This window comes from Hippocampus guttulatus, chromosome 1 (genome assembly GCF_054856545.1).
Source record: "Hippocampus guttulatus isolate MCC_2025c chromosome 1, RoL_Hgut_1.0, whole genome shotgun sequence".
Classification (NCBI taxonomy): Eukaryota; Metazoa; Chordata; class Actinopteri; order Syngnathiformes; family Syngnathidae; genus Hippocampus; species Hippocampus guttulatus.
The window spans coordinates 18,903,237-18,930,184 of record NC_141261.1 but is presented as its reverse complement, the minus strand read 5'-3'; the positions used below and the strand labels follow the sequence as shown (position 1 = coordinate 18,930,184).

The 26,948-nt window shown below is 42.3% G+C and overlaps 3 protein-coding genes across 4 annotated transcripts; 1 reads left to right on the top strand and 2 right to left on the bottom strand.

Annotated features, from left to right (window-relative positions):
* Window positions 1-1,179: 1,179 nt before the first annotated feature.
* ddost (dolichyl-diphosphooligosaccharide--protein glycosyltransferase subunit (non-catalytic)) lies at window positions 1,180-5,532 on the bottom strand. Of its 2 annotated transcripts, none has more exons than XM_086116685.1 (11): window positions 5,257-5,531; window positions 3,960-4,070; window positions 3,381-3,467; window positions 3,195-3,298; window positions 3,031-3,125; window positions 2,708-2,801; window positions 2,452-2,600; window positions 2,190-2,337; window positions 1,954-2,074; window positions 1,760-1,866; window positions 1,180-1,659 (listed from the first exon to the last, which is right to left on the bottom strand). In XM_086116685.1, the coding sequence occupies exons 1-11, from the start codon at window positions 5,474-5,476 to the stop codon at window positions 1,510-1,512; spliced, it is 1,386 nt and encodes a 461-aa protein (XP_085972811.1). In that variant the 5' UTR covers window positions 5,477-5,531; the 3' UTR covers window positions 1,180-1,509. The 2 variants fall into 2 exon arrangements, with proteins under 2 accessions (XP_085972811.1, XP_085972817.1); XM_086116691.1 differs by having other exon boundaries at window positions 1,526-1,664; window positions 1,765-1,866; window positions 5,257-5,532.
* An 837-nt stretch (window positions 5,533-6,369) lies between these two features.
* Window positions 6,370-16,462, bottom strand: zbtb17 (zinc finger and BTB domain containing 17). The gene is made up of 15 exons (XM_086116674.1): window positions 16,317-16,462; window positions 15,502-15,750; window positions 15,237-15,416; window positions 13,839-14,180; window positions 13,400-13,486; window positions 12,832-13,067; window positions 11,730-11,872; window positions 11,321-11,621; window positions 11,098-11,185; window positions 10,648-10,764; window positions 10,435-10,555; window positions 9,990-10,120; window positions 9,662-9,928; window positions 8,588-8,677; window positions 6,370-7,459 (listed from the first exon to the last, which is right to left on the bottom strand). The coding sequence occupies exons 2-15, from the start codon at window positions 15,704-15,706 to the stop codon at window positions 7,068-7,070; spliced, it is 2,700 nt and encodes an 899-aa protein (XP_085972800.1). The 5' UTR covers window positions 15,707-15,750; window positions 16,317-16,462; the 3' UTR covers window positions 6,370-7,067.
* Window positions 16,463-19,839: 3,377 nt separating this feature from the next.
* fam131c (family with sequence similarity 131 member C) lies at window positions 19,840-26,420 on the top strand. The gene is made up of 6 exons (XM_086116664.1): window positions 19,840-19,990; window positions 21,134-21,189; window positions 22,836-22,920; window positions 23,744-23,974; window positions 24,120-24,209; window positions 24,874-26,420. Exons 1-6 carry the CDS (start codon window positions 19,960-19,962, stop codon window positions 25,137-25,139), a joined length of 759 nt encoding a protein of 252 aa, XP_085972790.1. The 5' UTR covers window positions 19,840-19,959; the 3' UTR covers window positions 25,140-26,420.
* Window positions 26,421-26,948: the final 528 nt, after the last annotated feature.

The following is a 26,948-nucleotide window of genomic DNA, read 5'->3' as shown; positions in this document are numbered from 1 at the left end:
AATGCTACGACGCTGTGCAAGTCAAAGCCCCCTTGTAAAAACACCGCCTTCAAAATAATAGCATTTTTCCACAACTCTTTTTTTAACTTACTGTCCCTGTATCGTTTTTTTTTCTTATATCTATTTCAAGTCATCCAGGTCAAGGTAATCGGCAAAGGTTGAATCGACACCCGATAATTTACTATTACTCAGGTAAATGTGCTATTGAACAATATGCCAGAAATGTGTTCAGATTGAACGTATTTTATTGCAAGTCATCAATTTCTTACTTTTAAAAGACTCCGTTCTAAATTTAGAAAAAGGAAAAACAATACCGTACATTGTTTAATGGTACGTCTATAGGAAGCACTTGCATGTGAATGATAACTCCCTTCCGAATACACCAGTTAAGTGGATCCAAACGTTCCAGAACAAATTAGATACACAGTATTTGAACTAAAACTACAGGTTTTCCCCTTCAGTGTAGGCCAGACAATCAACTACAACATCTACAGAAGTCATCCTGCGTCGTTTGCTTTATTCTTATATGCAAGAGTTGCAATTTAGGCTGCTTCACCATAACACCATTGGCACCTGACACATTCTGGCTAAGAACATCGCTGTGCTGCAGAAACTTCGCTCCTCACATCACAACCTGCCTCCTGTGACCCCACCACGCCTCCCTTTCCGAAGCTCAAGGGTGCAATCAAGGGGGCCCATTCCGAAACCATGTATGACATTACAATGGCAAGAGAGTGAGAATTCTCAAAAATCCTTCCATGAGTGCATGACACCATGGCAGAGAAGGCTTAGAATAAGCATTAGACTGGTGTTTGATCCCTGAATCAAAAAATACATTTCAAAGTACCTCAACTTCTTTTCCTTTCTATGACTCTTGCAGTCTCTTGGTATACATCCCTATTGCAAACTGCTGATTAAACTGACATTCTGAGCAAGCACAAACTAGAAGCGCTGGACATTAAAAAGATCAAACCAAGTTGACAAGGTCTTGAAATATTACCTGAAAACAGAAATTTCACTCTAAAGCGGAAATCCAACATTTTGTGAGTAAGATATGTTCTGAAAGTGACATTTAAAAGTATTGAATATTTTTTGAAAAAAATAAATAAGTAAAGATGATTTACTCATGCTGTGCATCGTTTAAACTGTAACATGTTGCAAAATCAGACAAAAACAATCTTGGTTGTACCGTTCCATGTGGAATGTCAGTATTTTATTGTTTAAAAAAAGGAGTTAGACAAATTACCAGTTGGCATCTTTTTGTTCAGTGCATGTGTCCACACATTGTGAAAGGGTCAGTTACCTTATACAGAAAATGTTTCACAACCAAATATAAAGTAACATTAACAGATTTTTCACAGGCCTTGAAGTAAAGTGTAAAAGAAAGCCCAAACACCTGCATTAAAGCATCCACCAGCCACTTACTTGAGTGTCAACAAACTAATTCAAATTTCAAGTTGCTTTTAAAGTTCACTGGTGTCATTTATCGTTTCCTCCGTTCCTCCCAAATTAGTCAGACTTTTCCTTTTCCTTCATGTGCAGGAAGACAATGCTGAAGACAAAGAGTCCCGACATCATGGAGAAGACACTGGCGTAGTACGGAAAGGCAGAGGGGATGAAGCGCTCATATTGCGTATGCTGCAGGGGACGCACTGACACCTATGGTGACAAACACAATAGCAGTGGATGGATGTATGATGAATTTATTTATTCCCTTTCCTAAAAGTCACAAGAAGCTGATTTTTAAAGAGGAACTAGCCTGAGTTGAGGAGTACAGATGCGTGTATCCCAGTCGGTTGTAGTCCACCTTGAATTGGAAAACTCCATACACATCGGGCAACTTGAATTGGACGCTGTATTCCCCATCTTCGAATAAATTAAAATATTCCATTGGTATACTGTACGTTAAGATTTGAAGCCAGATAATAGCAACAATGGCGCTTGACTCCATACCATCTTTCTTAAGGTAAGTCCTGACGAAGGGGTCGATTCTCACAAACTCCAGCTGAATATCGTCACCATCAAAAGGAATCCAGCGACCCTCAGACAGCATCTCGATGACAATGCTGTATACCTGCATATATTTTCCATTAAAATTAGAGAATTACTGCCACTTTACACTCCCACCCCCCCACCCCCCTTTTGTTTTTTTTAAACAAGTTTTGAATGTGGTCCACTGTGAAACTCACCACAAGGTCGGTGACAGTGTATGCTGCGGGAGGTGTGTCCTCTCCCACAGGATGATGCCTAACTTCACCCACCCGGAGGACGCCAGCCTCTTTAAACACCCAGCGAGACAGAGCCTCAGCCAGTTCCATGTTGCCCGTCTGCTCGTGTCTACAAGGAACGAGAACATTATAATTAGATGAAAGAATAACACGGTACGTTGCTCTAGCACATCTGGAGGATCGCAACTGTGACCAGGAGAAATTACAATGAAACGGGACTGACAGCTGAGATCCAGGTGCGGCTTTCTGCACATCAGAGGTGAAGAAGGCGTCACTAAAGAAGTCCAACGAGCCACTGAAAACCACTCTGGCGTTGTTTCTGGCCTGTAGGCCAGCAATCAGCAGGGTGTTCTTGCCCACAGCATGGGGATACTGGAGAAAAGAGCACTAATTAGTCAATCAATTCACTTCATAGTAAGAAGGAAAACTAATAACATCCATACATGGCTGCTGCCTGCTGCATCATTTTGCATTGTTACCTGAGAAATGGGTCTGTCAGGGAAAAATGAATAGGCCGCCGATGAGCCAGTGAGGATGTCAAGAACAAGAGGGTTGTCAGGGTCAGCCACCATGCTGAAAAGGGATCGACATGGCATGTTAATGACATTTGTCACTACATGTAACATGCAACACAGAATTTGCTACGCTTTGATTACTATTTGTGCATGTGACACACCATAATGCAGGTGGAACAGACAATTAACCTGTAGCCTCCTGACAACAATAATAGCTTTGTGGCAAATTAAAAAGGCTCAGATTTTCTGATTACACTGAACAAGATGGCCCTTTCAATCTTACTTACCCAACACCCTTAAACAGCACAGGTTTATTGGCGTCTTTACCAACAATGGTTGGAGCTTTCAGCAGGTTCTCTGGGTCAGCAACAATCAATGTGTGCTGCAGGCAAAAAAGATAACCTTGTGAATAACAATGGGTCGGGGCATGGCATTGGTAAAATTCAATTACCTCTCCGGGATCAGACTTGTCGTAGTTGTGATGGTCAATGACGGCTGTCCCCTCCTCATCAAACTCAATGCCACACTCACTCCCCAGCTCCCTTAGTGGGTCACCTGATTAAAAAAGTGGGGGGAAAATAAGATTCAAACATTTTACGTATTTTACCTAAGCCACAGCAGGCAATAGTCAACTTACCTATATCAGAACTGGCAGCAACCAAGACGTTTCCTCCTCCATCAATGAATGAGGTAATGGTCTCCACACTGATATTTCCTCCAAAGTCTGTAGATGGCAAAGAGAATAAGATAAGATAAGAAAACCTTTATTAGTCTCGCAATGGAGAAATTCCCAATTCCCAGCAGCAAAGTTATGAAAGGAAGAAGTAGAACAACAAAATATAGGAGCTGCTGGAAAGGCAGCCACTCACACAGCCGGCGCTATTTTGAAGTCAAAATAACAACACAACACAACACAACACATAGGACACAGACAGTCGTGCAATCTTCACCACTTTTCTGCATACGCTTTGATGTCTGAAGCAGTTATAGATGAAAGAGGAGAGGATCAAAGTGTCCTTTCACCAGTGGATCAGAGACGTCATGCTGAAAATGTGCACACGTCTGCTACAAGCTAAGTTTTGAAAGCAAACACGAAGCTGTAGCGTCCATTGACGAAAAAGAGATTGGCTCACATCTCCTGTCCCATGAATACTTTGGAATATAGAAGTCAAATGTGACAGAGAGATATTAAGAAATAAAAGTGCAAAGAGCGTACCTTCAACAGACGGTGAAAAGATGATGAGATGGTCGTACAGGAATTGGCCATATTTGATCAGAGAAAGCGAAGGGTCATCGGCGGTCTTGAATGTAAGATCAAAGCCACGATCTGAAAAGTTAGTGTGGGAAAACATCAACTTTAAAGCAATTGTACAGTCAAATGACCTTATCAAAAAACTTAGACTGTCACTTAATGACACAACCACACCAACTACATTTCACAGTCAGATACAGTACCTGAAAAATTAATGCTTGGTAACATCTAAATTAGAAAGAATACATTGTCACATAAATCAAATGATTAAACAGAAAACACTGTCAGAATACAGTACCAGGAAAGCAACTACATTATAAAGATTACATAGTCACCAACGAACTGTATCGTCAAATAACTGCAATGCAGAGAGTGCTCAATCACATAAATTGGCAGAAAAGTCGATACTAAATCATGACAACATGAAATAGACTCCACAGTCAAATGAAACAGTCTACAGACACAAAAACTACACTGACACTGCAACACAATTAAAATAAAGAAGACTACATGGGCACATGGCAACAACAGTGCACAACACTTCCACACTAAGTCAATTTAGTTTAACATCATTCACAACACAATCACATCTGACAACCAATAATGTCACTACTACTACGGTTATTATTTTTACTGATTTGTTGGCAAATACTGGTAAGGAAGGTAATTACACAATATATGTTTTAAATGAGAAATGCAAGAAAACTTGTCATAATAATAATAATTCATATTATCAGAACAATACTGTAATATGCAATGTAAGACAGGGCTAGGTCTGGCAACGTGATTTTTTTCTGAAACGTCACATCTCTAAATTACAACGCATGGTAAAATCCATATTGCGTAGGCTTTTACGGATCAAGCTTTAAAAAAATGAAAACATCTCATCACTGTCGTTACTTTAAAGTAGCTGTCGCTCATCCTGTACGTCAAAATTATGCGCCGCCAACAATGACGTACTTAATGCGCGCCAGAGCACACAACGGTTTCATTTGGCTGATCATTGCAGTGTAAAGTCCACTTAATACCCCCCCCCCCCCCCCATAATGATTTTGGAGTACAAAATTAATCAAATTCCTGTTCGTGGTGTGATAATATTGCCCACCACGCAGAACGGCTTGAGATGCGGAGCTAGGCTAATGTTAGCCGGCATTAAAGTAAAACAAGAGCTAACTACTACCGAAATATGCGTTAGCTGGATTATCTACACGGGGAGGATAGAATATTTACAAAAGAATATGATTGCATGATTGACGCTCACCTGACAGACTGCGGAAGAAGATTGAATGTGTGTCCCTGATGTTGACGTTGTCCTGCAGGACCAGCGTCTTGCCGTCGGCCGTAGCACAGTGCAACAAGGAGGCTAATGAAATCAACAGAGCAATCCTTTCCAAAACAGTGGACCTACTTTGGATCATCTGTGTTTTTGACAACCTAGAGGCGGCCCGGTTTGTCGGCGTGATTGCTATCGACACGGCCATTATGCTGTTACCGATGGAAGTCGACGTCAGCGTTAGTGCGGCACTTCACTTTAACCCCGAGAAACAGCCAATTACAGTGGCCTACGCGTCGTCTTTTACTTTTTCATCCACCAATGGGGTAAAAGCAACGTTGTAGTCCACTTCCGTCTGTCACGCTAAACGTCACAAAACGGCGTTAGATCCGTAACGCCCTCTCCTTTCAAGCGCAATAAAAAAGAAACTGTAGTTTTAAAGATGTCAAAACGTTTCAGAGCGCAATCTGTGTCAAACTCGTGGCCTGCCCGCGAAAGCTTGCCGAGAATTATTCACATAAACCAGAAAATAATAGGCAAGCCCAAGGACAATTTTGCAACATCATAGATTATTAGGTTTGCCACATAACACTGATTGCTGGGAAAAACATGCGGAACGACCTCACACCTTAGTCAGACTCATTCTGTAAACAAACAAAGCGCAGCTCAGCTTCTGGCTGGCGAGGTCATGGCTGCCCATATATTTTAATGCTTTTAATTTAAAAGTAGAAGAGAGCAAATGCAACTTCTAGCAGCATCAAAAACACTGAATGTCTCCCGGAACAATAATTAATTGTTACTGTTGTACTTGTATGCATTGTTCATGTCTGGCTGTTGATGTTTCATTTAAAATAAATGCCATAAAATCTGTTTTGGTTTATAAACTGGGAAAGCTGTTTTACAATCGTCACACGGCAGGCCAATGCACCAATTTTCTCTTGCAATTTTACATTTCCGTGGCTTCATGCTGCAAACCAACTCCTCTGCTGACAACAAAGTTTGGCACCATATGAATGCATAAGGGAGGCTAAAAATTGTGCAACTGCTGGGGCTATCGTCAAATTAGGACTACAAGCAATCACTCAACAGCAGAACCAACACTCGCCATTCACAAATAGTTTTTAATTCAACTTTTGAGGATTACATGATATGTATGACCACCATTTTACATTTAAAGCGGGAACTCCACAACATAAACGGCAAGAGCAACGTGGCGACTGTTCTTTAAACTGGATGCATCACAAAGTGCCCGCTTCATCCAGACTTCAATACTTCAGTGTATTCAAAGATGAGAATAATAGCAACACAGTGGGTATCTTTCTTTTTGTTTTTTAATTGATCCACCTCTGGTGCAGTAGCATTACTGACTTTGACGATGAAAACTTTACAATTTTACTGCACTATAATTTAAACTGCCCTAAAGCGTAAAACGTGAAAGTGTTCAGGTTTAATACCCTCCACACAAAACTTGGAAGACAAAATAAATATACTGTACTAAAAAATTATTTCTAGGAAAATATTTAATACATAAAATATATTGTTCTTTAAGGAAAATGTATTCAAAATGAGTACCAAACAATACCGTAGACTGTATACGTTTCTTGTTTTTACCCCACGATCGACAATGCACTATTCCGAAATGCAAAAATAAACAGATTATGTAAAGCATCGTGATGGAATGATATACATTACTAACGCTGACTCAACCGCTACCTTTGTTGCATCCAGTGGAGGGTGGCAAAAAGCATCTTTTGCAGTGCTAACACAGCTTTAATCGGAACCCTTGACAGTGAGCCTTACTACACTTGAACCTCACACACAATGAGCTCTCCTTCAACTTTTCGATCAGTCTGGAGTTCAGCCAGCATTTCAAGCTGTCCATCCTCCACCGTCTTTCCATCCAGCAACCCTTCTTCCCCTTGTGGCTCCCCAGTCACCCTGTCTTCCGCATTTGCCTCCCCATCTAATATGAGCTCCCCTTCCTGGACCACTTGTTCGGATGTGGGTTGCCAAGTTGCAGTGGCATCCCCCTCGGCAGTGGTGACTGCGGTGTACTGGTAGAAGTCAGAGTCTGCTTGAAACATGACCAAGGCCTGGGCTGTGTGAATGCGTACATGCTGAGCTAGCGAACTAGCATCCAGGAATTTATCCCCGCATGAATCGCAGGCGTATAGTATCTGCGTGTTGGGGTCTGGAAACAGAAAGAGGGACGTATGCAAAAAGGAGCCATTATATGATTTCATTCTGTTGAATATTTCAGCGTTTCACTGAATAGGGCCCGACTGATAATCTGGCTGGCTGATTTAAACGGAGGATATTAAGCTCTTTTAAAATCGGCAAAAACATGCCAATTTCTACGAGAGCGTCGCCGATGCTTTTGCCATTTTATTTACACAGCCTATACCGTGGTTGCACTTGATTTAAAATAGTTATTGTTTTTAATCAAGTCATGTTCAATAAAACATCCATCCATCCATCCATTTTCCAAACCGCTTGATCCTCACTAGGGTCGCGGGGGGTGATGGAGCCTATCCCAGCTGTCTTCGGGCAGTAGGCGGGGGACACCGCGAATCGGTTGCCAGGAAATTCGCAGGGCACACAGAGACGAACAACCATCCACGCTCACATTCACACCTAGGGACAATTTAGAGCGTTCAATCAGCCTGCCTGAATGTGGGAGGAAACCGGAGTACCCGGAGAAAACCCACGCAGGCCCGGGGAGAACATGCAAACTCCACACAGAGAGGCCGGAGCTGGAATTGAACCCGGTACCTCTGCACTGTGAAGTCGACGTGCTAACCACTGGACTACCGGGCCGCCCAATAAAACATACATGATAAATATAACTTAACTGGGTTCAATTGTTAATGTTAATATTCATATTTTTACTTATGCACCAAGTTTGTGCAAATTTCTACTATTTGCAGCATTCTGAGAATGTCTTTCACATGAAAGTAAAACTGGTACTGTGTGAAATCCTAAACTGAATCAAAAATCAATGGTGAATAGTGAATCGAATCAAATCAGGACCTTGTGAATTGAATTGATTTTGGAAATGTGAATCGACATCTAGCCCTATTATATACTGGCACACCAAAACATAGGCAGTGGAATGGAAAGGCTAAGCTATGGTTGTTTTAAACACCCTGTGTATAATTCTCTTTGTTTTATGTTTAGTTTGCCAGTCAACCTCAAGTGGGAGAGGCAATAAACAGCTTGGAGCCTATTTTTTGAACAATTGTTTCCCAAAGTGCTGCTATTGTGAAGTGAGTTGAATTGAGTTCTGCCATCATTCAGCATGTTTTTTTTCCAGTCTCACCTGCTTCCTGCACTTTCTCGACTGCCTTGGTAATTTCTGCTTTCAACGCTTCGGTCGCATCAGCACACACGGATGCATCCACTGGTAATACTGGAAATCAAAGAAACATTGCTTTTCAAGTTCACTGACGACTTTGACATTGCACATTGGATTGAATATGAATGTTTGTCAAAATGAAAAGCCCAATAATTGACAAGTTATGAGTCTGTTACACTTGACAGTACCTTTGGCTAGTGTGATGCAATGTCATATGATTACTGGAATACCATGGCTCCACTTTGTGTGACAGAAATGAATACAACTACATGAAATAATGCAAAAGATAACAACAACAAAAAACAGTTGACTGCTCAGTCACATGCGTACACAGTGGACTATCATATATAACTGTAAAATTAGACCGACTGAGCTCATAGGTGTATAAGCCATATGCGTTGCACATACTGTACTGTCTCCTCTGGTGTGCTGTGTGGTGTGATAGTTGCAGTTATGTGACACCGGAAGAGTTGATTGATAATGTCCAGGAGAAGCAGACAGTCAAAAACCAAAGCTCAACTCTAGCGGTCGTGATTGTCGTTTTGAGTTATCAAAATAAGTCAAAACACAACTATTATTGTCTACTCTGCTGGGTACAAAAGTGAGTACACCCCTGATGTTCCCAAAGTGTGAACATTTTGCATGGCCACCTTTATTTTCCAGTATTTCACAGATTTCCACTGGATCTTCTAGGCCATCTTTAAGTTGCATGATTGATTTTTGCAAATCCTCATAGAGTTCTTCTCCATGAAATGCCTTTCTGAGCTTCAAGTGACCAGTAAGCAATAACACGCCTGCTCCTCATTCACACCTGACACCTTGCAGCACTAACAAGTGAAATGCCACTGGGGAGGGAAGCAAACTAAATGGTCCCAGTGTGGACATTTTCCCTTAGAGATGCACTCACTTTTGTGGGATATTGTATCAAGCCTGACATCTCTTCCTTCTTCACTTCTTCCTTTCATTACTTTGCTGCTGTGAATTGGGAATTTCTCCATTGCGAGACTAATAAAAGTTTCTTTATCTCGATTCTCTGACCTGTTAGCTGAGTAACAGCACTGGCCGCCAGGGCTTCCGTTGCCAGGGTAACAATGTCCTCAGAGACAGTTACAATGTTTATCTCGCCGTCTAAGGTGGATGCCTCAACACATCCGTCAATCTCCTCGTCTGCGCCATTGCCGGCGCTGGGCCGCCGCCGCCGCTTTATGCCAGCCTTGCCGCGGTGGACAGTCTTGATGTGAGAGCGCAGATTGTCTACGCGGTTAAAGCCTCTGCCGCATTTGTCACACAGGAAGGGCTTCTCTCCTAAACAGAAGGCAACAGTTGGGTGAAAAATGCCAAAAATGGAAGCTGGCACCCATGTTACCTGTGTGAACGATGACATGCTTGGAAAGGTCGCCCACGTTGACAAATGACTTGTCACACATTTGACACTGGTGAGGGCGGACGTTGTCGTGGTGGCGAATGTGATTGGCCAGTTGACTGGACTGTACAAACCTACCAGGAAGAGACAAAAAATACAGTACAGTACATCCCAAGAAAAGTCCATCACTGGACAAATATCGGGAGCAGTTTGATACCAGCCTTCCTTTCAAGGTATCGGGGTATTCGCGATGGTGGCCAAAACCAGTCACCGGTACCATATGACAGAATATCTTTTACTAATTGGGATATACAGCTCTTTATTTTAAATTGATCTGTCATTGCATGTATCATAAGTGGTAGCAGTATCAGTTACCTGGTATCGAGACGCAAGGATTAAGTACTTGTACCGATATCGGTCTGAAAAAAGTAGAATCAAACACCCCTACCTTTTCCCACAACGATCACAGACGTAGGGTTTCTCTCCTGTGTGCTGGCGGACGTGCGCGATGAGGGAGCTGGCCTGGGTGAAGGCTTTGCCACAGGTGGGACACACGCAGGGTTTCTCTCCTGTGAGACAGCAGTGTTGCAGAATGTGTGGGCATTCATTTAAGGCTAAGTACCAGAAATGTTTTGCCGTGCCTTAAATGTCCCCGTCGCACCTGTGTGGATGCGCTCATGCCGCTGCAGAGCTCCAGGATCACTGAACGCTCTTTGGCAGTGGGTACAGACGTATGGTTTCTCACCACTGTGGACCCGGGAATGACGCTTCAGATTTCCTGACAGACAAACGATTAATTGTAATATATAATGTAGATGTTTCAATCAAGCCCTTGGATATTTACGGTATGTTGGGTTTGGTCTGGCAAAGGGGAGGGATGGCCATCAGGAATCTTGGGAAAATATACATTTTCCTGAATGGCCAGTGTATTTCTGGGCCAGTCTCGACATCACAGCTGACCAACCCACGCAATTTATTTTTAGACTGAGTGGAGTGTGTGACTGCGGTTAAATTAGTCCATGTGGAAAAATGATATCTGAAAAGAATCTGTGATACAGCAGGCAAACTCAGACATAGCAGGGTAGCACTGTACTGTAGATGCTTTTCTTACCCGAGGTGGTGAATTGTTTGCCGCATTCTCTGCACTTCAGGGGCCCGTCCGCGATATGGATTTTTAAGTGCGCCTTCAGATTTCCGGGCTGAACATACAAGGCCACAAAGGTACTTAGCACACCCATTATTGACTGCCAAGTAACACCTCTGATTGGACAAATCATTTACTGATCAAACAATTTTAACAGCAGTTGAATATGGCGCCGGTACGAAACCATCACCTGATTGAAGCATTTGTCACAGTGCGGGCACTTGTTTCCCTTGTTGGCGTCATGCGTCTCTAAGTGTCGCATCTTGGCGGTGGGGTCCGAGAAAGCCTTGTCGCAGTATTCACAGTGGTACGGCTTTAAACCACTGTGCACCAAGCGGTGGCGCTTCAAATTCCCTGATGTGGTGAAGAGCTTCTCACATTCCTCACAACTGTAGCGCGCCTCGCCGGTGTGCCGCTTGCGGTGCAGGTTGAGCAGGCTGATCTGACGGTAGCTCTTTCCACAGATTGAGCAACTAAATGGCTTTAGGGGACTGTGGGGGGGGGGGGGGGGGGGGGGGGGAGAAAACGGCCACTTGGGAGCTCAGTAGGCTGATATTAAGCCGGAAAACAAAAGAGGTTAAATACGACATATATCTGACCTGTGTGTTTTCTCGTGAGCTTTACAAGCCGCCGCGTCAGAAAAAGCCTTGTTGCAGTCTCGACAGGCGAAGGGTTTCTCCCCCGTGTGAATGCGCATATGTCTCTTGAAATTGCCAGTATGCGTGAATTTCTTCCCACAGTTCTTGAAAGAAGAGCACATCTTATGCTTAGCTTTCGTATGTGGAACATATGTCCAAACTATATTCTAGGGTGCACATGGTTAGGCTCCGAGACACTCTAGACTGCTTGCCAGCCACTGGCAGGGCATATACAGACAGTATATACATTCGCATCTACGGACAATTTAGAGCAGGAGTGGCCAAACTTGGACTATGTTATAATATCAGCCCGTACGATTTTTGATGTCGAAAAATAATGGGGGTAAAAACCCCCCCATGAAACTCTTATGACTACCGTACTTCTAAATTGATTTTAATGAATTATTTAAGATATGCAAAAACACAAAGGAACTATTTACAACAGTCAAAAAGAAAAAAAAACTTCACAATGGTGACTAAGATAATTGTGAAGAAAAAAACCCATTACTTTTCCCTCATTGATCGGTCTCTATTTTATTTTATTGCTGCTTGTTTCAATTATTCACTTGGTTCAGATGAACAAAATCTTGTTATTTCTTTGTGAACTCTTGTGTATACTGAAAAAAGTATGATAAAGAAGTTTATCTAATAGCAGTGTACTCCACTTTCAGTGTCAAGGCCCGATTTGTGAAGTTGTGGGCTATGGGCCACCTCAAAATCCTCAACTTAACACCTTATTACCAAAGATGCATCATAGAAGATTTTCCTAATGTCACTGCAATTTATAAACAATGCATAATTGCTTGATGGAATGGTTTTAATGTGTTTGATGTGTTAGAATTGAATAATTTTCAATTAACACTTGCTTCCTTCCATTTTTCTGTATGTGGCCCACTGAGGACAATATTTGGACACGCGGTCTCCAATTAAACTAGCATGCATATTATTGCAAAAACAGAATTGCCTGTGTCGTCATTCAATCCTGGGCCCTCACGCCATTGAGCCAGACTTGCTAAACTGTAAACACTCCCCCACCACGCTGCCCACTGCGAACATATCTCACCTCACATTTGTGCGTCACGGAGCTGTAAGGCTTTGACTCGGATCGGCTGCTCATGGCAGCGGAGAGGACTGCTCTCTCAACTGTGTCGTGGCTTGCGTCTCCTTTTGGCGGACTCGTGTCCAATTGTACCTCAGGGGCACTGTCTTCATCAACTTCCTCACTGTCATCTTTATGGCCTGGCTTTGTTGCATTCTTCTGGGGTTCGTTTTTTAGGCCTTCATCATCTGTGTCGTTTCCTTACAGGCCATCAAGAGAGACTGATGAGAGACATGGTAACTCTATTGACAATATTTTTCTTGCTCATAATGTACAGTAATACCAATGGAGATATTTTATGCCCTGCATGCCTGCATGTGTATAATATTTTGGGGGCAGAATTTTTTGGGGGGGGGGGGGGCGTCCTTGCTTGCCACTCCAACCAAACGTAAATTTTCAACAGGATGAACCCAGAATGAAAACCCTTAAAACCTCTATTTACTTTGACAAAATACACTCTGTGCATACAGATGACAAGTTAACTTTGACCTGTAACAGGGGAAAAGGCAAGTTTACGAAATTGACGGCTCACCATGTGGGAAGTTTCGTCGAGGTTTCCTAATTCGCCTACCACGAGAATTGGTAAAAATGGGCGTGGTGACAGATTTGATGGGCGCATCTGGAAATACATAAAACATCAAAGATAATGTAACACGTCACACAGGGATGTGAATGTTCCTATGTGTTCAAAAACACAAAAGTGATAAAGCTAGCACAGGGGCATGCACATGAGGAGAGGGCAGCCACAGCAATTTAAGCACACACGCACACGCACGCACGCACACACACACACACGCACACGCACACACCGGTATATGTACAATGAGTTTTCGAATCTTCCTTCCACGCCCCCTTCACTCACCCCACCCGGTTAATGTTGACAAAAATGGGCCCCAGAATCAGGCACTCGCCCTGGGCATTCACTCTGCTTTGCAGGCCACTGAGTTCGTCTTTCCTCATCACTAACTTACGTGGTGTGTAGTCCACGTCAGAGGGGTCGTCCTGAAAAGTGGATGTGGCATCCTGTGCAGCGAAACCATCCTCTTTCTCGTTCTTCACAGACGCTCCCTTTTGTGTAGCACTACTTTTGGTTGGCTGCGCAGGAACTGGGCAGCTTTTGGTAGGGTTCAGCTCTGAAACTTCTGTTGTCTGTGCATTCATGGGAGGGTGGCTTGTTTGCTCCTGGCCTTCTGTAAGCTCATTGTTCTTATCTTTTGTGGTGGTCGTGGAAGAACTCTGCTCTGCCTGCATTGCTGCTTCAGCCAGGTAACTGTCATCGCCCTCTCTTGGTTGGTCTTCATCTAATTTTTCTCCTTTATTAAAAAAAAACAAAGAAAAAAGAGAAGAGAAAGTAAAGTTTTTTTCAACATTTTCCACTGCTTTTTTTTAAACGGGTAGTTAACAACTTTAAGGGGGAAAAAAGCACTTTTTGTCACGTTTGTTAAAACTCTCCGTATAAACCTGATAGTAGTATGTTAGTAAAATGGTCTTTGAAAAATCTTCTACATTGATTTTCGAGAAACCACAGCACCTGAGAAGAAATAAGCAATCACATAGAGAAGGGTGTAACCAACGAGGTGTCAATCATTTGCCTTGCCTTTCAATGGGTTCCAGGAGCTTTTCCTGAAACTATCGCGGAATATCAATCTCCAGCTCTTAATGATACTGATACGTTAAAGACATGGCAGTACTCACTCAAAAAGGCTACATTTTACAACTTCGACATTGCTGTACAGATGTTCACAGATAAAATCGATTCTTTAATTTCATCTGACAAATTTCAGACAAAAACATCTACAAATTAGCTCATACGGGCTGAAGATCCTAGGTGCGCTTCAAGTGAGCGCTATAAAATTACTGTGATGTTTCAAACTGTGTCACTTGCCCTAAAAAACCTCAACTGAAATCGCGCAAATGAAACACTATTCATAAGATGACCAGTGTCTGCAGTAGGTCGTGTACTTTAGTCAGCAATTGTTTTCTTGTGAATGTATCTGTTATGGGGGATTTTAGAGGTGTTTAAAGTAAGGGAGTTAAAAAAAAAAGATATTTCACCGTATATTAAGATTAAGATTAAGATTAAGATATCCTTTATTTGTCCCGCAATGGGGAAATTACAATCAGAATTCAGAAAGGAAAAACGCTGGGTAGGGAGAGGGGGAAAAAAAAAAAAAAAAGACTGCTCCTTGTCACGTTGTTACTTGGAGGTCAAATTTTTGCGCTCAACACAAGGCAAAAAATTGTAACTCTAATGTCTCAAAAGTTGGGGCACTTTTAAGTCAAGGTACCTCCAAATGCTATTTGATAATCAGAACTCTACAAGTGTTTTCCCATATGGCCTCCAATCATGATAAAAAGACTGGACTCACCTTCATCAACGTCCATCGTAATATGGGATGGAGCTGGATCGGTCACTGACTGGTACATGGAGCAAGCGTTTACAATCTCTTGCATTTGCAGGAAATTGGCAACAGCCATTACATCCTCAAAGTTGTCAGGAGTCAAACTCAGCTTGGCTGTGTACATGAATTCCAGGACCTGGGACAAACCTGCAGCAATAGAAAGCATTACAAATGACTGTTTTCACAGAAAGGTAGGGGTCGGGGGGGGGGGGGGGGAAGCACTTTTCACAACCTGCAGCATTGCTGATGTCCAGATGTACCACGTCCTTCTGTTCCAGGAAGAGGGTGCGGAAGTATACACTGCAGGCTGCCAGCACACATTTGTGCGCCTTGAAGTCCACTCCATCCACGACAAATGTGCAGTCACACAACAAACCCTGCTTGCGCTGGTTGTTGAACTGCTCCAGAACCTTCCCACTGTGCCACGGGAACTCCATTGTCCTTTCAGGCGTTTTGGGTGACCCAGAGGCTGACACAGACTCTGAGGACAGTTAATGAGCGGAAGGTCATGTTTTTATTTATTATTACGATTACAATATTATTTTTATTTATTTTATAATAAATTCAAAAAGGGACAAACTGAAGTTGTCTGGAGACCAGTAGGTCGTACCCCACCTCAGTTCAGTTCATTCATTTTATTCAGACATATTTTCACAACAAACTATTTACTCACAAAGCACAATATACACGTTGTCTAAAAGGATAAATAGGCAGAAGCATAAGTATTCATGACTTGAGCTTTAATTCCTTAGTAGGCCGTTCGACATGTTTAGCTGTTGGGGATTTCGAGACGCCATTCTATAACGTCATCCGTGACAGTGACTGAAAAATATCAACATTTTCGGCCACTTTTGTCATGACCGTTTAACATCGCAATCAATCGATTACAATGCCTCTCCAATCCGGGCGGTCGTGTTATCAGGGATGAATTTAGCATGCCTAGCGAGGACGTCGGGCGACGGACACAAGATGGCGGACGTCGTCGCCAAAGCTTGTTGTTGTCTGCTCGCTCTTCCTAAACGCCTCTAAGATGCGTATTGTACCTACCCCTAGGCTCGCTCCTTTGATGCGTCCTCGAACCTGTGGCCCGGCTTGTGCTCGGAAAAGTGGATCTTAGTAATGGACCCGATCGAGTTTTTCGGTGTTCGATCGTGTGCTGTTGACTTGGTTCAGCGCCATCTTCCTCTCGCTGATCGATTGATATGGACCAGTCAGATGTGTTATCACGAGCATGCGCAGTGGCAAACATTTGCAGTTGCGGCATGTGACCGCGTGGCTGTGCTCAAACTCAGCTGCTTGACAACTTCAACCCAAAGTCTGTCAGATTTGTAGTTCGTATTTTGAAATAGCAAATAGTGAAGAAAAAAAATCTCTCAGTCTGCGAAAATATGAAAATGGTTCATATGTAATGAATGGAATCGGTATTTGATATAGAGAGATGGGCAAATTAGAAATACAATGAATACAAGTGAGACAAGAAACACTCATGAGACATTTGACGGATTTTTTTAAGGACAACAGTACAGAGAAAGAACTGAAAATGGAAGTTATTTTATTTCATTCATTCCCCCTTAATAATGTGCTGTAAATGAACTGCTACGCAGTAACCCATAGCAGTTTTAATTCCAGATCAATGGGTGGTAGATATACACTAATATCATTTGCAAAAAGTATTTTTGCATTCACAAATGCGCAACTGTGTGTCTTCGTTAGTTCATGAATGAGTGCTTATTTTTAACATGTTTGATCTGTGATGCTTGAGCCTCAAAGGACCTGAAAAAGCAAGAGCACAGCGTTCCAGTTTTTTTGAGAATTTTCAATATGTATTGACACAAGAGTGTCAGGGTGTGGAAGTATATAATCCCGATACAAACCAAAAGTTGTAAAAATATCACGGTTAAGGGTAAAGTATGAGCCTTAATGGAGACTTCTTTCTTCTTACTTTTTTTCTTTTCTGATTGATATAAAAATGATTTATTAGATACAATCACTTAACGGGGTAGGACTAGATAAGTTTTTTACTTCTTCCTACTCCCTTGAACATAATAACTGTGTTGTATGAAGATTGATTTCTTTCTTTTTTTATCTACCTTATTTTCTGTCAAATTATTACTGTATATATGTTTTATGTTCAATAAACAAACAAACAAACAAATAACATTAAAAGACAGAAGAAAACACTTCCGTAATTACATTCAGATCTCCCCTGTATCCTTGTGAAAGCTGCTCGATAAAGGGATTGGAGGGGTTTCTGTCCTGCCCTGTCACTCATGATAAATCCCGCTGAACGATTTCCCTTGACAAAGTCTCACAGTGTGACAAAATCTCACAGTGTTGCCATGTTTTTTAATTTTAGTGACAACAATGCTTTTTGGGGGGAGCCCAGAATGAAGTTGTCCAACATCCCTACAAAGCATTCAGTTTCTCTGCCTTGAGAATTACTGTACTTTTCATTTCTGATGGCAAGGTGTGTGCAATGTCTTTCTCCGACGGTAGATGCTGAATCCGTGCTGTTGGTGTGTGATATGAAACAATACCTTCCCATGAACTGAAAGACTCCTTTCACTGTTTTTGTCAACACCACAATCCTGGTTATTATCTAACTCACCTTACATATATACAATACAATACATGCTGATTTATATAATCTATGTAAGATTGGATGCCGCAAGATGGGGTGCCTCTTGGTTACTATGGTAACAGTATTCTCATCTAATACTTAGAGGCAAGAGTGTTTTTGCAGAGAGTGATGTAAGTGTCTAGCCCCCCAAAAGACCCACAAGCGTGTTGTGGTGTGTACCCGTCTGACAAGTCTCCAAACATCCGTTTTTTACTTAATATCCAAAACACGCCACTGCTCACAAACAAATTGGTGATTTCCAACCCCTGTACACATTAGCATGCTGGAAGAGGTCATCAGGTGTTTTCTGCACAGCTTATCCTCCACTTTCCGTTAAATGATCAGAAAAGTATTATTGATTTACAACAAATAATTTATTTGTTCATCTGTCTATGCCAGCCACGTTTAGTGACAAGCAACACAATGAAATGCTCATGACCGGATGGCAGAAAGTACATCATTAACCTGTGTATTCACCTGTTGCCATTCATATATCAGAATATTAGCTTTGTATTCAACTAAACCCACAATGCATACCACCACCTGCACCCTCCATTACGGTAGTTTTAATACCCTCTTCAATCTGGAGGGCCACACTACTTTTTACTTTTTACAAAATTTCTTGAGATTCAATGAAAAGAAGACAGAGGTGATATTGTTTGGTCCCAGTGGCCCTTGTACATTCCATCCTGTAGACTTGGGCCCCCTGTCTCCTTATCTTAAGTCAACAGTCTCAAACTTGGGCCTTAAACCTCACAGTGATTTCAAACTCGATCGGCAAATTGGTGCCGTTGTTAAATCCAGCTTCTTTCACCTTAGACAGCTGGCCAAAATAAAACCTCTCCTCTCACATGAACACTTTGAGACAGTAATTCATGCCTTTGTCACATCCCGGCTCGATTACTGCAATGCCCTTTACTTTGGAGTCAGCCAGTCCTCCATTAAGCGCCTTCAGCTGGTCCAGAATGCCGCCGCTCGCCTCTTGACTGGTACTCGTAAGAGGGAGCACATAACTCCTACTCTGGCATCCCTTCACTGGCTCCCCATTCATTTTAGAGTTATTTTCAAGATCCTCTTATTTGTTTTCAAATCTCTGAATAATCTCGCGCCACCTTACCTCTCTGAGCTCATCCGCCCCTACACACCTGCCCGGCGCCTCAGGTCTGTGGACCAGACCTTATTAGAAGTACCAAGAACTAAACTGAGGCTCAGAGGGGATCGAGCCTTTTCTGTTGCTGGTCCCTCTCTCTGGAATGACCTCCCACTGAACATTCGGCAAGCCTCGTCGCTGCCCATCTTCAAAACCCTCCTCAAAACTCACTTGTATTCTTTGGCATTCGACTCAGCATGACTTAGATTTGTTCTTGGTTTTACTGTTTGGTGCTTTCTACCGCCTTTATTACCGATTTGTCTTACTGTTTATTGTGCATGTTAAATTGCTCCATGTACAGCACTTTGTATGCAGCGATGGCTGTTTGAAAGTGCTCTATAAATACTGTTGACTTGACTTGACTTGTTGACTTGGTAGACCATCTCATCAATTTTCTGCCCCAAATGACTGGGCAACTCGACAACAAATAAAACTCAACTCATTCATGCAAATATCACCATTTAAAAAGTAAACAATGGATGCTCTGCATGATCAGTTTCCAAAAAAGACCCTCTGATTATGAGTCAGACAAACAAGCCACACGCTCATATGCCCAATATACATAGTAATTAAATCTGAATCCTATTTAAATCATTCCACTAAAAAGAAAACATCCGTGTTTCTGCTGTCATTCCAATCATTTCATTATATTCCCAGAATGGACCCCCCACCCTCACCACACACACACACACACACACACGTTTGTGAGAACAGGAGAAGACTAAAGATAGAGGGGAGGGGGTTTGAGGGAGACGTCAGCAAACATGCATTCATACTTTCTCCCCATTTTCTACTCTCTCTCACTCACGCGCTCTCTCTCCTTCTGTCTCTTTCTTCCTCTCTGTGAGCCAGCTGCCCTCTCTCGTCATCTTCAAGCCACCATGGGCACCAGATAACCGCCTGCAGGATTTCCACACATCATGGGTTGCTGCCTCTGTAAAAGTCACAAAGGTCAGTGTTGATGCATGTGCGTGTATTCTTGTGTGTGTTTTTGTGCGTGTGAGAAAGCAAGTTTGAAAGTTGCTCTCGTCATTTCATGCTCGCAAGAGTGACTGACACTGCTGACAAGTCAAGGGCAGACGTGTAGCGTCAGACCCTAAAAATACAAAAAACAAATACAAATCATCATGACCTGAATCCATTCATCAAACGATGAGGGTGAAGCACACATTAACCTCCCCCCAAAAAATAAAAACTTATTTTTACCAGCAATTACTGCATGAGTCTGCGAGTAGCTGTGTTTTATTTTAGTATCAGGACAGTACTAAATTCCGTTAGGAAATTCGAAATATCGAAAGCGTCTCTCTTCTTCTGCATTCTATGAGGCAATGCTTACATGCAAATGTTCACTCGGGGCCTTCCTACTTGGAAGAACTCAAATATGAATGAGACGCTGAAGTGATTTGACATTATTATCAAGGATGAGATTGAACTCTTGTGCCCCCATGCAATATTTCATGTCTGAATGTATGATGCACTCTCAAAATATTCAGAACAGGAGGATGGCAAATACACAGATACATCAAGGATATGTGTGTGTGCGTGTGTATGTTGGCTCTACAATCATGACAGCTTTTCTTGACTTGCCAATTAAGAGTGTACTTATGTCTGTTTGTTCTAGCGCGTGTGTGTGTGTGTGTGTACGTGTGTGTGTGTGTGTGTGTGTGAGTTTTTCTCTGCTCTACTGACTTAAGTAAATGAAAGGGTATCACTCGCCTCCTGTTGCTGTAGTGTTGCCATAGCAACATCCAATTGTCTTGACGCCACATCTCAGGGGAAACCCCAAGTGTGTGTTTGTGTGTGTGTGTGTGTGTGTGTGTGTGTGTGTGTGTGTGTGTGTGTCCACTGACCTTTTTAAGGACGCTAATTCATTATGTCCTCTTGTCAGTCACTGAGTCTCACTTGCAAAATGAAGTTAGCTAGAGGATCCAGTCGAAGGGATGTTTGGGAAATTGCCTCACTTAACCTTTGGCAGGGATAATAAATAAGAAAATAATAGTTGGGAACTCCCTGAACTCTGTCTAGAAACATGCATAAGGACTCTGACAGCAGACGTCCAACACCGGCATGTGTGTGTTTGTACTTCATCCACAGAGCTCCACTATCCCCTAACTGTGCTACATGAGCGACATGCTCCAACCTCCGCCAAGGTGAGTCAACCCCAACCCAAAGATCAGTCTCAAAATACAAGTGTGTTTTTGCAAAATGTTGAAACCAAGAATGGACTTTTTGGGATCTTAGTCAAGGCGGACACAAATTATGAACAATTCCGAATTGCAGTCAGTGTTAGCACAAAAGCCTTCTGCTGGGGAAAAAAATGTCAGGGAAAGCCTACTAGAACAGCTTAACGTGATTTGGTGTGAATGTGTTGCACATGAAAAGGTACGTGCTGACTCCTTAACATGAATTTGAAAATCCATCCATCCACTTTCTGATCCGCTTTATCCACACAAGGGTCGCGGGGCATGCTGGAGCCTATCCCAGCTGTCTTCGGGCAGTAGGCGGGGGACATCCTGAACTGGTTGCCAACCAATCGCAGGAATTTGAAAATGACTGGTTAATTATGACATTCCTAGTTAAAAGAGGGTCTGCACACTAGTGTAGGCACATTATTGCAGTTGTTTGTTTTTATGTTTAAAATTATTTTCTTTTTCGTTTCCTAACTTTGTCAAATGTTATGAAATGACTCATCTTTGTTTTGTTTTTTTACATCATGAAAATCTGGCATTTAAATAGGGGTGTGTAAACCTTTAAAAAAAGAATTATCCTGTTGTTGTTATTATTTTGAATACAACAGTGGCTCATTGAAAAGCTGAGAACTGTCTGTGCGGCATTATGTGCTTGACTTTAAAATGAAAAACTATACACAAAATGTCCTGACGGATCAGTTTTTCAAGCAATGAAAAGAAGATGAGGAAAATATACTGTATATATACAGTGTATATATATATTTTTTTTACAAAATTCAAGAATAAATCCAAAGGGTGATTTTCAACACCTACCCTTTTTACATTCACAACCCCCCCCAAAAAAACAACAACAATAACAGCTTCAGTTCAGTATTACTTAAAAAAAAATGACAAGCACATGTTATTTCTTATCGTGTCATCTTTTTACTGGATTATTACGATTTTTTGTTTTCATCTGCCGCAAAAATAGTTCCAGCTTTAATTGTTTTCTTGAGCTTATTCAGAGTGCAGTAGTACGTTTATGAACATTGTTTTGGTAAACATGGCAGAGAGCAGGTGCGAACACAGATATGCGCGACCAAAGACATGTAGCATTGAAGCTGCATCGAGATGACGCGAAGGAATGGTTGCGAGTAGCCTATCGTTCAGGAAAGCAGCGGTTGCGTTGCATTTTGGGATTTGTGCCGGAGTAATCACACCATTAAAAATATTTTATGAGGTGTTAGGGAATCGGTAAGAACGGTCGTTTTCCCACATGCTTTGCTGTAACAAATCTCAAAATGGTCACACTTCGTTTTGCTATCATGCCTCTCACTGGCTGCAACTGTTTGTGACAAACGCAATTGTCAACGTACAAGAAACCGTCGCTGATATCACTGCCCATCGAATTCTCTGAATGCAAAAAGCCACATTGGCACAATTCAATGAAATCTATCCAACCACACATTTCCAAAGATCATCTTGCTCTCAATGACTAACTCTATGTAATTAGTTGAGATTTTCACTTGGCATATGGAATTCCCAGTTAGAAATGTAACAAGCTGAAATGTGCCTGCCACCCCACCCCAACCCCAATGCGGTAATGAAAATGTGATCTTGCTGTGCAGGCTGATCAGGCTCCATCAAATGGCCAAGGAGCAGATAAAAGCAACCACTACAGCATTGGCGAGCTGGCCACGTCCTCTCTGTTAGGTGAGACCGCACGCACATTTATGGCGACAACAACAAGCTGAGCTTCAACCATGAATCCAGTGCGCGACGTCTGAAATGATATTAGTAACCATGGGAGCATGGTAATGTTATTTGCTTCCTCTGTGCTGTATTTGTATGCATGCACACTACTACCCTCATATTCATAGAGAAGTGGACAAATAAACATTCAGCTGTATTCCTCTTTTCATCACCATGCACATTTTCCTCACTGAAAGCTCCATTCTTAAAGCCAAATTAGAAAGGCCAGAAAAATGTTTTGCATAATACCCTAGATCAGGCCGGCCTGCGAAGAGCGAAAATGTGCAGACCTTATTGATGACCACTATGAATACATGTTTAATCCAAGAAGGTCTTCAAATAAACCCGGGAAAAACTTGCAAATAGTGTGTTCCATGAAAAACCTGGTTGCCTCCCGCCCTCCCAAAAAATATCATGAAACAGGCAAAACTGCAAGCGACATGGGGCATTCACTGTCCTCGATAAATAAGGGCAATGAACACATGAATGTACAAAGTGATGACAGGAGTGCCATTAAGATCGCTAATCCAATGAAGCCTCCGGGACTCTCACTACTAAATTTCAATATTGAAGTTTTAACTTCAATTAAATCATGAGAGATCATTATTTTTTCTATATTCTTTTTGGGTTTGTTTTTTCTTTTTTTAATGAGGGCAGTCTTGTTCCCTCTTTCAGGGCGTTACCACACCTTAATGGCATTTCCTTTCCATATTATCTCCATCCTTCCTCTGCTTGTACATCTTTATTTCATTTACTTTATCAAGATGTATCCCACCCTATTTAGGTCTTGTGGCCACGATAAAGGAGCACATCACCAAGCCTACGGCTATGGCTCAAGGGCGAGTGGCTCACCTGATTGAGTGGAAGGGCTGGGGAGGTGGCGGCGAGGCCGGAGCAGGTGGCGGCGGTTGGAGCGGAGGCTGGGCTCGAGGAGGCAGAAGCTGGGGCCCCGAGGAAGATCAACAATTTTACTCCCAAATGACAGATGAGATCAAGGAAGCTCGCTTTGCAGCCGGTGAGTCAGAAGAAGGAATTCAATAAAGAAGGAAAAAAAGAAATCCATGTGGACGTTGTTTTTGTTCTCAGGCCAACACAATCAATTTCGCTCTCAGGGACAATGACTCATGTAGAAAAAAAACAGACAACATGTTTGTGTGCAGGAGTAGCAGAGCAGTTTGCCTTGGCTGAAGCTGCCATGAGTTTTTGGTCCTTGAACGACTGCTTTGAGCAGCCTTCGACCAGCCTCCAAGGTCGGTTGTCATTGGCATGTGCTGCTGGCATTTCTTCTTTTTGTGATGATGATCTAATTCCACTCAACAGTCCCCAGAGAAGTTTCTTCAAGCTCCTTTTTCAAAAAGTCAGCAATTTTTATGCACTATAGAGGCAAGAATGACAATATAAGAGCTTTTATAACATGACATTGGTAATCCATTTACGCATCGATGTGGGAATAACGTATGTTAAAGAGAATTTCCGCCCAATTTTGCTCACCGTGTCAGTCCTTGCATTCCAAGGGTGTTCGATGTGCTTATTCTTCCACCCCAAAGTCATCCAAGCATGGATGTTGCTTTGCTGTCATGATGGAAGAGGAAAAGGAAATTCCACAAAGAAACCATTGAACTACCCAAAATGTCTTGCAAAGATCAAGCGTTCCTCTTCAAAATAGCACTGCAGGAAGCCACACTGCATTGAACGTATCAGTCAGAACATTATGGGCCCTATTTCCGTGTCCAGTGCAAGTCTAGCGCAAAGTGCAGTCAAACTATGCGCACGGGTGGCGTCTTCTTTCTTTTGACATTTCCATAGACAAGTACAGGTAGAAATAGGCGTTTGTGCCGTTGTGGGAGTGAGCAGAGTTGCAAAGTTGAGTTGATTTTCTAAGTTTTGACTGTCGCTCGTCCCATTCCTTGTCAGGGGTGCCGCAAAGCCACCTTTTTTCTGGTTTCCTGCTGGATGACGCAAGCGCCAGTATCCCACAGTACCTGCACAACATCCACGCCGAGAGGCATGGCGAGAGCCAGCTCAGCGGCCTGGTCGCCCCCAAACCTCCATCCATGGCCTCCGTTAAACCGCAGAAGAATTCTACCAGCGAAGATAAATGCAGTGCAGTCACCACAGAGGCTGCTGTGCGACACATAGACAGCAGCTCACTGTCTGAGGATGATGTGTTTTATAATTAAATACATTGCAATTGTAGTGGTGCCTTAAGATATGAGCGCAATATGGCTACAGTGAACTCAACTAACTTAACTTTAAGCAGCAGGTTGGCAGAGACCAAACCGGTTTTCAAAATAAGAGGCTTCAAGTTGTTGGTGCAAATCCCAGTTGAAGTTGACAGTCAAACTAAACCTAAGAGATTTATACATTGTGTATTTAAAACAACCCCATAGCTTTGTCTTCAGAAATTCCGCTTAGTTTAATACACTTTTTCAGCATGTGAGCTCCTCATAAAACAACCAAGTGAAAATGGTCTGCCCACTACAAAAATGTCCATCCATCCATTTTCCGAACCGCTTAATCCTCACTAGGGTCGCGGGGGGTGCTGGAGCCTATCCCAGCCGTCTTCGGGCAGTAGGCGGGGGACACCCTGAATCGGTTGCCAGCCAATCGCAGGGCACACAGAGACAAACAACCATCCACGCTCACATTCACACCTAGGGACAAGTTTAGAGAGTTCAATCAGCCTGCCATGCATGTTTTTGTTTTTTTTGGAATGTGGGAGGAAACCGGAGTACCCGGAGAAAACCCACGCAGGCCCGGGGAGAACATGCAAACTCCACACAGGGAGGCCGGAGCTGGAATTGAACCCGGTACCTCTGCACTGTGAAGTCGACATGCTAACCACTGGACTACCGGGCCGCCCAACTACAAAAAATGTAAAATCTATAATTATTTTCAACTGTATTGCGAATTCTTTGTATGTACAGTACAATGTATGTTGGTGTACCTCGCATAATCGAATGAGTCAAAATTGCACAACACACATAGTAATTAACTATCAACATTATTACCCAAGTCTATTATTTGGTCAAAATTCAGTTGTCACCTGACTGGTTACCCTGTACATCAATCAAGTGACAGGATGGATAATAGACAGACATCTATTTTTTTTTTTTTTAAGGTCAGGCTGCGATCAACCGGTAGATCGCGTTCGACGTAATGAGCACCCCTAGTTTGAGACTCGCAAACAAGTCCGAACTCCTTTGATGGGCTAACCATCCACCAACCACCATTTAGGTAATGGATATATGAATGCAAATTGTGTTGCAACACAATGAAGACAGACAATTTAATATGCTTACATTATTTATCCTCTGCAAAGAATGACTTCATATTACTGGCAGCTTATTGAAGAGCCGATACGGACTCCATGAATGGTACCTTATACCCATATGTTTGTATTACCCTGCAGGTGGCCAAGGTGCGCAAACCAGAAGGAACAGCTCAATGTCCACTAAACTGAAGCAAAAAATGTGGCAAAACTATATTTGAATTCTTTACATTCTATTTCATTAAATCATTACTCTATGTGTAAAATATTGAGGAGCACAATTATCTGAACATTTGTGTTGATTTTATTGGGAGCCTGGAGCCGATTAATGACATTTCTATTCAATTCAGTGGGGAAAGACGAATTGCGATATGAGTGTTTTGCATTCCGACCGTGGTCAATGAAACTCGTATCTCAAGGCATCACTGTACTGTATCTGGGTTTGACAAAGAAAGACTCAAGTTTAACACCAGCAGTGAAAATAACTTCATAGAATTGCACACATGGAAAACATTTGTGAATGTATAGTTGCTTCGCTATATTGAACTTTTCTATTCATTGTACATTAGATATATTTTATTGTATGTTGACCTTACAGCCAATGGGAAGTATAGTACTGTGTAATTATCTTGGTATAAAACCACTTGCGTGATTTGCTGCTCCTTGCTTGTTTTTGGTCATTTGTTCTTTCACACTGAGTGAATGACAACCGGCACGA

Coding starts and splice junctions, on each gene's coding strand:
- ddost (XM_086116685.1), bottom strand. CDS start 5,476: ATGGCCGTGTCGATAGCAATCACGCCGACAAACCGGGCCGCCTCTAGG. Junction 4,071..5,256: donor CTTCTTCCGCAGTCTGTCAG/GTGAGCGTCAAT, acceptor CTAACTTTTCAG/ATCGTGGCTTTGATCTTACA. Junction 3,299..3,380: donor TGCTGCCAGTTCTGATATAG/GTAAGTTGACTA, acceptor TTTTTTAATCAG/GTGACCCACTAAGGGAGCTG.
- zbtb17 (XM_086116674.1), bottom strand. CDS start 15,706: ATGGAGTTCCCGTGGCACAGTGGGAAGGTTCTGGAGCAGTTCAACAAC. Junction 10,121..10,434: donor TGTGATCGTTGTGGGAAAAG/GTAGGGGTGTTT, acceptor TCTTCCTGGTAG/GTTTGTACAGTCCAGTCAAC. Junction 7,460..8,587: donor CGAGAAAGTGCAGGAAGCAG/GTGAGACTGGAA, acceptor TTCTGTTTCCAG/ACCCCAACACGCAGATACTA.
- fam131c (XM_086116664.1), top strand. CDS start 19,960: ATGGGTTGCTGCCTCTGTAAAAGTCACAAAG. Junction 19,991..21,133: donor CCTCTGTAAAAGTCACAAAG/GTCAGTGTTGAT, acceptor CTTCATCCACAG/AGCTCCACTATCCCCTAACT. Junction 22,921..23,743: donor GGCCACGTCCTCTCTGTTAG/GTGAGACCGCAC, acceptor CACCCTATTTAG/GTCTTGTGGCCACGATAAAG.